This window comes from Pteropus alecto, unplaced genomic scaffold (genome assembly GCF_000325575.1).
Source record: "Pteropus alecto unplaced genomic scaffold, ASM32557v1 scaffold484, whole genome shotgun sequence".
Lineage (NCBI taxonomy): Eukaryota > Metazoa > Chordata > Mammalia > Chiroptera > Pteropodidae > Pteropus > Pteropus alecto.
The window spans coordinates 386,058-397,847 of record NW_006435778.1 but is presented as its reverse complement, the minus strand read 5'-3'; the positions used below and the strand labels follow the sequence as shown (position 1 = coordinate 397,847).

Genomic DNA, 11,790 nt, shown 5'->3' with positions numbered 1-11,790 from the left:
GGGAGACCGTTGAGGTGAGTCTGGTTGGAGCTAAGGAAAATGTTGGGGTCCTGATAGATGAGACTAGGGTGAGGGTGGACAGGGAGTTGGCTTAGGCTGGTTGCAATGACTGGGGGAGGGAGGCTGCTGAGGGCCCCTACAAAACGCACAGATCTCTTTGTCCAGCTCACCTTGGGAGGCCTGAGGCAGAGTCCGGGCCAGAGGGAGGGAGCTGCACTAGGGAAGCCAACAGATGGAGACGCCTTGCGGGGTCCCAGGGTGGGCAGCACCGGCTGTCAGCATGACCTTCTCACCCTTGTTTACCCGGCTTCGTGGCATCTCTGAGCATAGGCAGGCACACAACTGCATACACATACACAGGCTCCCCGGGGCGGCACCGTCTGTTAAGCCTGACCCCCTCCCCTGTGCGTGTTGGGCCTGGCACCCCCCTGTCTCTGAACACACAGACACCGAGAAACATGCACAGTCACGGAGATATACATGGCGAAAGATACAGGTGCAAAAACAGAAACCAACATGTGCGTGTGGAGGGGCACCTGCAGTGACAAGCACCTGTGGAAATACTCCTGCAAGCAGATCCAGAGGCAGTGCACGCAGACGTACAAACACATATGTGGAAACATGCAGTCAAGAGACACACGTGTGCTGAGGCACATGCAGCTGGAGACAAACGCAGGGATAGAGATACGGAAAATGCAAAGACCTGTTCAGACACACGAAGGAACCTCATGGGTAGCTGAGGCTCCCCCAGCCCTTATGCACTCTCAGGAAACAAGGCCACCTCAGTCCCTATCCCTGAGACAGCTCCGTCCTCAGCAGAGTCAGATCGAGACACACCCTAGAAGCAGGAAGGCCTCCACAGACCTGCAGGATCCCCCTCTTTCCCAGAGACCCCCGCCCTGCCCCCAGGCTTCCAGGCAGTAAGGGGGGCCTGGGGAGCCTTGGGCCCATCTCCCTTCACAGATTTCAGTCTTGATTTTCAGCTTTTTCCAAGAGAAAACTCCCACCTCTTTCAGCACTCAGATTTCATCAAACTTGGCATCTTAAAAGCCTGTTTTGTTTTTGAATCTGAGCTGTTTGGGGCCTGTCGGCAGCAGCCGTGGCCTCCTCCTCTCAGTCCCCACCCCCAACCAGGGTTTCCCTGGCACCTTGCACAGCCCTACTCAGCCTGGTTGGTGTGGCCTTCCCGCAACACACACCCAATTGACTGGGGGGCCATCTCCTGGACACATACCCTATACACTCTGGCTTCTGGGCCCTAGCCCATACTGGACTCTCCTGGGGTTCCCCCACCTCCGTCCAGCTCCAGGGAGGTTCTTTTGATGCATTTACTACCTGCCCCGTACCCCACACCAGTTCGGGCTGTCACTCCAGACCACTGACACCCTCCCACTCACTTCTCAGGCCCCTGCAGCCCAGCTTTCACCCCCACTGTTTCCTGCCGGCAAGCTCCCCAAGGTCAACCATGAATCCATGGAGATAAACCCAGAGGACGCCTCTCAGCATCATCTTGCCTGACCCCTGGGCAGTACTCCCTCTTCATGTTTTCTTTCCTCTTGACTTCCATGGCCTTACTTCCTGTTTCCCTACCTCTCAGGGCCCTCCTCACCAGACTCCTATGCAAACTCTCCTCCCAACATGAAGAGTTAGCTTATGGGGCTCCATCCAGGTCCCTTTCTTCCCCTCTTGGCTCCCTGAAATTTGCCATGTCTGGGCCTTCAAAACTCCATCTCTAGATGTCCCTTAGAGCAGCGGTCCTCAACCTTTTTGGCACCAGGAACCGGTGCTCCTATGAGAATCTAATGCCTAATGATCTGAGGTGGAGCTGAGGCGGTGATGCTCGCCCTGGGGAACAGCTGCAAATACTCGCCTGCCGCTCACCTCCTACTGTATGGCCCAGTTCCCCCCGGGGGTTGGGGACCCCTGCCTTAGAGTGCCAGGCGAATCTGAACAAGGCCTCCTTGATGTCTCTTCCGGATGCCTGCACATGCCTGATACAACGAATTTCTAACTGGACTCATCCACCTGCCCCTTCAAACCTGGTCTTCTTCTCATACCTGAATCTTGGAAAATAGCATTGTCATCTACCTGGCCCCAGAGCCAGTAACTCAGAGGCTCCTGCCACCTTCCCAATCCAATAGGTAGGCAGACAGGCCACCACTCTTTCTAAACTGCTTGTAACCCAGTCTCTTCTCCTTCCCAGTGCCTGGTTTTGGGTGACTGCTACCTACTGCTGGGCTGCAAGGCTACCCCAACTACTCACTGGTCTTCCTCCACCTCCACCTCTACCTCCAGGCGGAGCATATATCTGATTGTGCCCTTCTCCTGAATAAAATTCCCTCTGGCAACCAGAGGAAGAGGGCACCTCACCAAGAATAGAGAATATGCACACACAGGGGCATTTAAAGCCTCCAACTTGGATAGCTGTTCCCAGAGCTGCCAGCTCCTCACTGTGGTTATGAGGCTAGCAGAGTGGGGAGTAATCAGAGTGGGCAGTAATCAAGGGGGGTGTGCACATAACAGGGCTTTGTAAACACCTGTGGCTACAGGGGTAGAGGGGCTAGGTGGGCACAGGGGATCCAGGTACCCAGTGTCTGTGACTAATAGAGGAGGCAGGTACACTGCCCACCCCACAAGAGGGACCATTCAGAAGGGAGTCCACTTGGGCCCTTGAAGGCAGATCAGAACTAGAAAAACTGGGAGATTCCAGGTACCAAGAAACCCAGAGTCTGACCGTCAAGGGCCTCCAAGCAGTGTCCACCCTCCTGACATCTCTCATCCCTATGTCTGGGGCTCCAAATTCTCCAGGAAATGGTTGCAGAGTCTCATATCTGCATGATTTCAAATGCTACTGTGGCCACGATTGGGTGTGGAAGGACAAGTCACAGAGACCAGTCAGTGGACCAGAAGCATGTAAATCATGCCTCAGCTGCGAGGGGAGGAGCAGAAGCTGGCCTGGGTTCTAGGTCTTCTGTGGCTACAAATTAGGGAAGTGACAGGCTCTGCTTCCACAAAACCAGCCTGTTACGCAGACACACATGCAGGCAACAGGAAGGGAGCACACCCTGCCACCTGGGAAGTTATTCTCTGCTTGTGGTAGCCCTTTATCCAAACTCCGCACCCTACCCAAAGTCAGGCCTGGGTTGGGGCAGGGAGAGCTGACTCCCTGGGAAACATAAGCTCCTTTACCAGCTCTGCTCCAGGCCTATCTCAGCCCAGGATAGGGGCACAGGTTGCTCATTAGCCCTCATGTCCTTGGGGCTGTTTCCAAAGGGATTATGGGTGGAGGTAGGTGGAGGGGGGTTTAGGAGGTCCTTCATTACCCCACAGGTCCCAAAGCCAGCAAGGGTCAGAGCCAGGGAAGAACCTAGAGATCAGGCCCAGCACTAACTGCTTCTCTACCCCAGTTACTACCCACCCCACATGCCTGACAGTCGGCCCCCAAAGCCTGCCCTAGGTGAGACTAGGCACTGCAGGTACCTGGATTCCTGGTCCCAAGTGGCATGAGGGGTGTGGTCTTGGTCAGTGAGCAGACACCAAGGCCAGATGAAAACAGGTAAAGGGCTTGGTGCAGGGAGGGGAGGGAAAGGAGAGAGTCCTAAAGTCTAGGCAGGATCTCTGTCTGGTACACCCTCCCTCCTGGCCTAGCTGCAGAGGAACTGCTGAGGTGCCATCGAGGGCACTGAGAGGAGCTCAGCCCGACCACTGTCCCACGTTCATCTCTGTCCAGCTGTCCCAGCTGACCAACAGCTCCGAGCAGGGATCCTGTGGGGTTCCAGTGACAATGAGCCCAGACTCAGCATCTCTGACCTCTCACGGCACCAGACTTAAAGCATATTCAGCTCAGACTGTTTGCTGCAAACTCCACTTGCTGTACAGAGCCCATGAGGTGCATACCACCTGCTGTATGTACAACATTCCACATACACACAGCATGATGTACACCACCTGCTGTACACAATAGCCCTCCACACATAGTATGATGTATACCACCTGCTGTATATACCACCCCCCACATAATGCCTGATACACACACGTGTGCACACAGTCTGCTGCACACACCCTGCTGTATATAGAACCTTAAGGCACACACTCGACATACATCTCACATACACACATCTTACACATGGCACACAGGGCACCCAAACCGCACACAGAGTGCCCATTATGTACTGCATGTACTGCATCAATGACAAGTCAAATGCTGCTGCCTGTACCCAGAGCCCTCAGAGCGAGGCCCCCCAGGACAAAGTCAGAAACAGCTCATCCCTGCGCCTCAGCCTTCCCCCTACCCCCCTCCCCTTCTCCTTCCTTCTCGGCCATTCCTGAACCTTCCCAAGTTACCAGGGCCCTGCCACACCTCTGCTGTCTGGCCTCCTCCAGGGCTTTCCTGACTACTGTCCTGCCTGGCCTGGAACCCACTGGCCCAGATGAATCTGTGACCTCGAGGTTGAGCTCCAAGACCCTGGCTCCCCGCATCTTCTGGAGGGAAAGGCCAAGAAGCAAGGACTGCCTCCCCTCCCCCTCCACTCCACCTCCCTCACGAGGGAAAATGTCAGATTCCCTGTCTCAGTGGCAGCGGGCGGGTTGGAGGGGGAGTGATTCAGCCGCCTCAAGAGTGTGGAGCGAGAAGAGCTTTTCCTGCCATTACCCGGCAAGGGAGAGGCTGGCGCGCTAATGGCTTCAATTACCACTCAGACAGGAACGCTGGGCGGCGGGCCCTGCACTCCTCACAGCCCAAGATGGGCTCACCCCAAGCCAGCTTGTGCCGCTGAGCAGCCGCCTGGGCAACAGAGGGCAGCGGGGACTCTGCCTGGGGATCGGGATGCAAAGGCCATGACCAGGGGCTCTCCCAGAGAGTCCAGCGGAGTCGAGTGTGAGGGAAGCTGGGCCTGGTTGGGAGCAAGGCACAGCAGAGGACACAGGATGGACTTGCAGACCTGGGTTCCCTTTTGGGGGTGCACTGACCCCTCACCTGAGCCAGGCTGACCTAGGCAGCCCTCAGCCCATTCACTGAAGAGTCCAGCTTCTGCAGAGTGGCCCCAGCTCACAGCCAGTTATTCTTTCACCTGGTTCCTAGACCTGGTTTTCCAGGCCAGCACAGGAGGCCTGGAGGGGCAGGGTTGGGGGGTAGTGGGGTGGGAGGCAGATCAGTCACACTCTGGTCCTGCCCCCTGACACCTTTGAGGCCTCTCATTCCACTCTGTTCTGCCAAGCCCAGAGTTGGTCAAGGTTACACAGACCAACGTGTTAAGTCAGCATTTCATCTTCCTGGTGCTGTATTTCAAGAGCGGGAGGGGCTCATTCAGGCCAACAGTTCTAACCCCCACCTGGACAGGGAGGATGGGTAGGACAGGGACCTGCCCCGCACTCTCCCTAACCTCATCAGGGACCTCCCATATCCTAGAAGCACAAACATATCTCAGACCCTCATCCAATAAGGCCCCTCAGGATGGAGAGACTCCCCTCAATCCAGGCCCTGAAAGACCACCCTCATCCCCCTCAATCCTTTAAAAGATAAAGCCGCCCGGGGCAGTGATGGGGGTAGGCTTGTGTCCACAGAGGACCTGGGGGGCGGGGAACCAGAGCTAGGGTGTAGGGTCTTTGAGGGGACTTCTCTTTCAATATTAACAAAGAGGCCCTCTTTCCCCAAAGAGAGCTCGAGAAGATGCCCTCTGAGACGAGAGCCACAGTCTGGCCCTTTAGCCACTTCCTAGTTTTGCTCTTATAAATGCCAGGGCAGGTGGCTCCCTGCTGGGGCAGATACCAACAGGAGGGAGGGCAGTGCTAAAATACCTGTCCTCAGGTCATAAGTGAGGTCAGGGGTGGGAAAATCAGAATACTCAGTAATCAGTGATTCTGGCCTCGGGCCTGTCCTCTGGGCCTCTGCCCTGCAGGTAAGTACCTCCATGGGAGTAGACACCACCCAGATAATGCCAGGCAGCCCAGAAACCAGGTACTGCCAGCTCACAAGCCTGGTTCTCATGATGTATAGCTTCCAGCCCAACATTCCAGCTACCATACATGATAGAATCTTGTGAAATGCTTAACTACATCATACTGTGAACCCTCCAAACCAGCTTGGGTGGTAGGTATCATATCCTTACAGATGGAGCAAATGAGGCTCAGAGGCATAGTTACTTGCCCAAGTTCATAAGATGAGAGTAATAAGCGGACCAGGGGCCTTGCTCTTAACCACTGTCCTCCATTGCCCCTCGAAGCTGGAGGGCCCCGCCTCATTTCACAGCAGACAGAAGACACAAAGGAACTACCGAGTGGATGTGTGTTTGAACATATAAAGCCATAGCGTAAAAATGGCCAATGCGAAAAGATGCTCAACTGCTCTTGTAATCAAAGAAATGCAAATTAAATTGAGATGCCATTTTTTGCCTATTAGCTTGGAAAAGATATTTTTTTAGTGATAATTCCCACTGCTGGTGAGGATGTGCAGAAACGAGGCCCTCTCATGACCTGCTTGGTGGGAGTGTAAACTGACACAATCTTCTGAAAATACTGAAAGGCTCAGAAATGCATGTGCCATTTGATTCGGCAATTCCACTTCCATGAATCTAGAATAAGAAAATAATCAGGAAGCTGAACACATCTTATCTGCAAAAATACAGCACTTGATTTATAAGAGCAAAACTAGGAACAATATATGTGTCCAACAATAAGGGAATGGCTAAATAAATTAGGGTACTTCCAAGTGAGACCGACCCACAGCCATTAAAAATAATGATGCAGAAGAATATTTAATAAAGAGGAAAATGTTCATGATATCTTTTTTTTTTAAAAGAGGTCTACAAATCATTGGGCAGAATGTGATCTTGTTTTTGTTATGTATGTAATATACGCACAGAAAATGGACTGTAAGAAAATAATCAAATGTTAATAGTAGAAGATAACGTGATTTTTACTTTTTTCTATGCACTATTTGTACTTATCAAATTTTCAACAGTGACCATGCACTGTTGTAATTTTTTTAAAAAAGCAACAATCAATGCTATATTTTGAAAATTCACGCAGATATATTCAGACTGATGAATCTATTGTGGCTGGGGGCTGATCATGTCATTCCTCACTCCACTTATGGCTTTGTATGCCCCCAGAAAGTGTTAAATTGTTCTTATCCCCTTCTCTCTGTGCCCTCCAGATCCACCCACCAACCAAAACCAAACTAAGCTAGGAGTGCCCTGAAAGCTCCATTCTCTCCTGACTCTGGGTCTTGGCACATGTCATGCTGTTCCTTTTGCATAAGCCCCCATCCCAACTCCCACTTAACCTCAGGACTCAGCTTAGACAACAGTTCCCTTCCCCCTTTCGCTCCCCCAGTCTCCCCGGTGTCTCCACAGGACTTACTGGAGACTAAAGTCTCAAGGGCCTGGTCAGCTAACCCTCTAGACACAAAGCAGCATTAGAGTTTATAAATAAATGGAGGAACCACGAGGCGAGGGAAGACCCTAAAAACAACAATCAGAGCCCTAGCCCTCGGCCTAGGGCCCTGGCAACAGGAAACATCCTTCCCTGAAGCCCAAGGCAAGTTCCACATGAAAATCAGATCCACTGCCACAAGCCATGTAAGCCAAGAGATACATTACTGCAGGCCCTCGCCTTAAGTCAGACCCTAGACCCCACCTGAGCAATACCCTGGGCTCAGCAGAATACAAAGACACTAGGCACACAGCTGGCCTCAGCACAAGCCAAAGAATCCAGGCCAGATCCAATAACACTCCCTGTCCACCACTTGTCAACCCCAGGATAGCCAGTTCTCTTTTCTGCCAGACACACACGGGCCCACAGCAGGGACAGGGTTGGCTGGCTGGCTGTTCCCACACATCGGTCTACCCACCCACCATGCCATGTCCCTCCCCAGCACATACCTTCAAGAACTGAGAGCTTGGCACTAGTGTTGATCTCTCCCAGACTGTTGGTGGCCGTGCACTCATAGATAGCCTCGTCTCGCTGCACCCTCAGCGGCTGGATCCGCAGCACAGACCCTGCCCCATCATCAAACTCAATTACCTGCCAGAGAACACACATGTGGTTACGACCTGCTCTGGGTCAGTCATCCTCCTGCCTCCCAAAGGCCCCTGGGGAGGGAGACCAAGGGGAGTGGATTTAGGACCAGGCCCTGAGGTAGGAAGACCCTGAGCCCCGCCTTCCCCCTCCGACCCGAGGACATACCTCGAAGCGCTGGGAGCTGACTTTCTTCCCCTTCTTCATCCATGTGATACGTGGCTTGGGTTCCCCTGTGGCTTGGCACACAAAGGAGGCCACCCCTCCCGACAGCCCAGTTTGGTCCTCAGGGACCTTGATGAAGACAGGTTTGCCTGGAGAGAAGGAGGCACCAAGTCACCAGGGTGCAGTCACTATAAACAGGGTCAATACTAGGTGGCGGTCATGGGGATGGGGGTCCCAGCAAGGAAGATCTATAGAGGAAACAACAGTACTGACACCTAACCCTTAAACAGTGCTTTCTACGTGGCAGGCACTATTCAAAGAGCTGTAGGCATATGAGGTGGGTGCCAAAAACCTCTGTTTATAGAGAAGAAAATCAAGGCACAGAGAGGTTAAAGGATTTTCCCAACATGACACAGCTGGTTAGTGGCAGAGCTGAAATTTGAATTCAGGAGTTCTGAATACAGGATATATGCTCTACCACTACACGCTTGTCTCTCACTCCCATCGATTCCCAGCTCTAGGACAAAGGCATGCTGGGAGCAGCCCCAGTATCTCCCCCAGACTTGTCTCTCCCCCACTGCTCTCTACCTCAGTAACGGTTCCTTTACCCACCCCAAGGCTCAAGCCAGAAAGCCATGACTCCTCCTCTCCATCGGCCCCACATACCAGCAGTCCACTTCCTAAATATCTCTGGACGTCTTCCCAGATGAATGCTTTCCTGTAAATCTGCTCCCCTTGCCTTGCCCCCACTGACGGGGTTACTGCTGTCTGACAGCCTGGACGTCTCCCCAAAGGGTCCACAGGGTGGCAGGGGGAGGGGAGAAGGAGGGGGCTCAGATCTCATACTGCCATGCCCACATCACCATGATGTGAGCACCAGGGCCAGCCTGGAGCACTTGTCCCTATGAATCTCACTGCCCAGGGTCAAAAGACTAGAGAAATCTGGCCTTCACTAAGACATAGCAACGCCTCGTTAATCCTGACAGCGGATCCATTTCCTATTAATCAGGCCAATGACCAGCTCCAGGAAGGCTAACACCGTGAGAAATGACCTTTCAATCTATCCGCTCAGTGCTGGTAAGTCCAGGTTTGGCCTGGTCTCTGGCACAGAAGGTTGTGTTCAGTGACAACAATACTTCACTAAGCATCCACTCTGCACCAGGTAGTTTGTCTTACTTAGTCCTTCGTCGTTATTATCCCCGCTTTATAGGGTTAGAGAGATCAAGTCACTTGCCCAAGGTCACACAGTCAATGAGTGGTACATCCAAGACTTGAATTCAAACCTGTCTTGTCTCCAGCGAAACACCAGGCAAAAAACAGTTCACATGGTATTGCTGGAGGCCTTGTCAGGAGCAGGGGGGCTTTGGCATAATGGGGGCCAAAGCCAGACTAAAGAAGGTTGAGGAGTGAGTAGGAGGTAAAGAAGGAGAAACGAGTAAGTGACCAAACAAAACTGGCTATGATGGGGAAGATAAAGAAAACGTGGTGCTTGGAGGGGATGAGGGTTGGAGGAGACTTTCACATTTTTTGTCTCTAAGATGTGAAAGACAATGTTTAAATGCTGATGGGAAGAAGCCAGTAGAGAGGAAGAGGGTGCCAATCCAGGGGAGAGAGCAGGGAGGACTTAGCCTTTCAGAGAGCAGGGAGGAACCCGTTTTACTAAGCACCCCAGGGTCTAGTGGGCTCTGGAGGTTTTTTGTAGTTTTTAAGCAAGTCACTCACCATCTCTGAGCCTCTGCTTTCTCATCTGCAAAATGGTGCTGGTGACATGGGTCTGTGCAGATGAAATGTGATGATGACTATAAACTGCTTTTTACAGGCTCAACATATGGTGGGCCTTGCATGAGGGCAGCCATCACTCTCATTAGCATTATTAGCCTTAAAGCAATCCCACGAGGTAGGTAGTATTATCATCTCCATTTTGGATATGGGAAAATGGAGGCTCAGATAGAGCCAGGGTTTGATCCAGCATTCCAAATCCTAAACTCAGGACCCACCTGACTGCTCTTGGAGCAGCTAGGGTGCGAGGGCAGCTGGCTAAGAGGAGCCAGGGGCAACCTTGACAGAGAAGCACATAAGCCTGGTGGGGACCAGAGTGGCATGGGGACAGCACAGGTTTAGGAAGCCTCAGTTCATCTCACGCTTCCCCCCACTGCCCTCTGAAGGAGGCTCCAGACTCTCCCAGTTCTGCAATTGCCTGCATTGCCTGTCCCTTTCAGATAGGCCCTGTCAGATACGACTCTGCCCCTTCCAGCTCCACCAGGGTGGGGCACATCTGTCCATCCCCACACACACTGCACACCCTCACCCACACCTGAGGACCTCCAGGAAGCAGCCTCCCCGCTCTCCTTCTGCACTGCCACGACCTTAATCTGGACACCACCTTCCCTTGACTCCACCCACCTGACAAGCTGTGTCCCTGCCTCCAGTCTTGCCCCCCGCAGCCTGTTCTTTATTCAGCAGCCAGGGTGAAATGACAGTCTCTCTGCCCTGACCAAAACCCTTCAAAGGCATCCCACTGCTCTCAAAACAAAATTTAAACTCTATCATGGCGGACAGAGCCTGGACAGGTCGGACCCGGGACACTCTCCCCAGCCCCAGCCATCCCCTTGGCCCCGAGCCCTGGCACTGTCCCCTGAGGCATCAGGGTCTCTGCATAGCCTGTTCCTCTGCCACAAACCTCTCAGACTACCTCTTTACCCACTAATTCCTATTTACCTTTCTGAACCCAATTTAAACATCATTTCCTCAGGAAACGCTCCTTGGTCCTGCCGTTGTGGTCCCTACCTCTATTATCAGTTTCTGGTTTAAAGCTCTCTGGTAACTCCATCTGCCTCTCTCCTAGCACTGCTCATGGTTTGTTATGTCCGTGTGTGAGGTGATCACTTTTTCCACATTTGGGGGAAATGACTATTTGAGTCATAGCTGTTTCCCCACTTAGAACAATAGCCCTGGGCAGGGCAGACACCATGCCTGCCTTGCTTCCTGCCGGTCGTAGTGCCCAGCCCAGTTCCTGGCACACAGAGGTGTGGAAGAATGAAGGAGCAACTGACAAGGGAAGGCCTAAGGAGGATGGAGCCTGCAGCCCCTCGCGCACGGGGGGAAGCCCCTCCGCCAGGGAGAGAAACCCAAGGTGAGAAGCCCAGGGTAGAAACCCTTCTTGGCTCCAGTCTCAACACGTCTACACAGAAACCAGAGACTGGAACCTGCTCAACCTGAATGGCTGGGCGAGTATGCCTAGGGGGTGGGGTGGGGTGGGGCGGGGCCTCAGCGCCAAACAAAGAACCAGAAACCGGGGAGAGCCAGGTATGGGTCAGGAGAGAGAGCAGAGAAGGGGAAAGGCCTCAGTACTGTGTGGAGGCTGGACAGGGCCCAAGACCTGGGGCCATGGAGGAGCCAGAACACCCCTTGGAGTCTGGACAGGGGCCAGTGCCCCACCCGGCCCACCCACCCACCAGACTCTGGCAAGACTGGCAGTGCTGCCCAAGCCCAGTGCTGCCCAGGGGGCAGGCCCCTCCCTCAGTCTGGCCTCACCCTGGCTTCCCTCAAACCCCCCCCCCCCCCCCCCCAAGGGGCCCCCCACACCCAACAGAACCAAAACAAATCAAC

At 53.4% G+C, this 11,790-nt stretch overlaps 1 protein-coding gene across 4 annotated transcripts in view; it reads right to left on the bottom strand.

Annotated features, from left to right (window-relative positions):
* PTPRF (protein tyrosine phosphatase, receptor type F) overlaps positions 1–11,790 on the bottom strand; it is a 76,222-nt gene that overhangs the window by 52,560 nt on the left and 11,872 nt on the right. For all 4 annotated transcript variants that reach the window (XM_025046425.1, XM_025046423.1, XM_006911393.3 and 1 more), the window contains 2 exons: positions 8,185–8,330; positions 7,881–8,022 (listed from right to left, as the gene is read on the bottom strand). In XM_025046425.1, the coding sequence (XP_024902193.1) occupies positions 7,881–8,022; positions 8,185–8,330 (288 nt within the window). The remainder of the gene's footprint in view (positions 1–7,880; positions 8,023–8,184; positions 8,331–11,790) is intronic.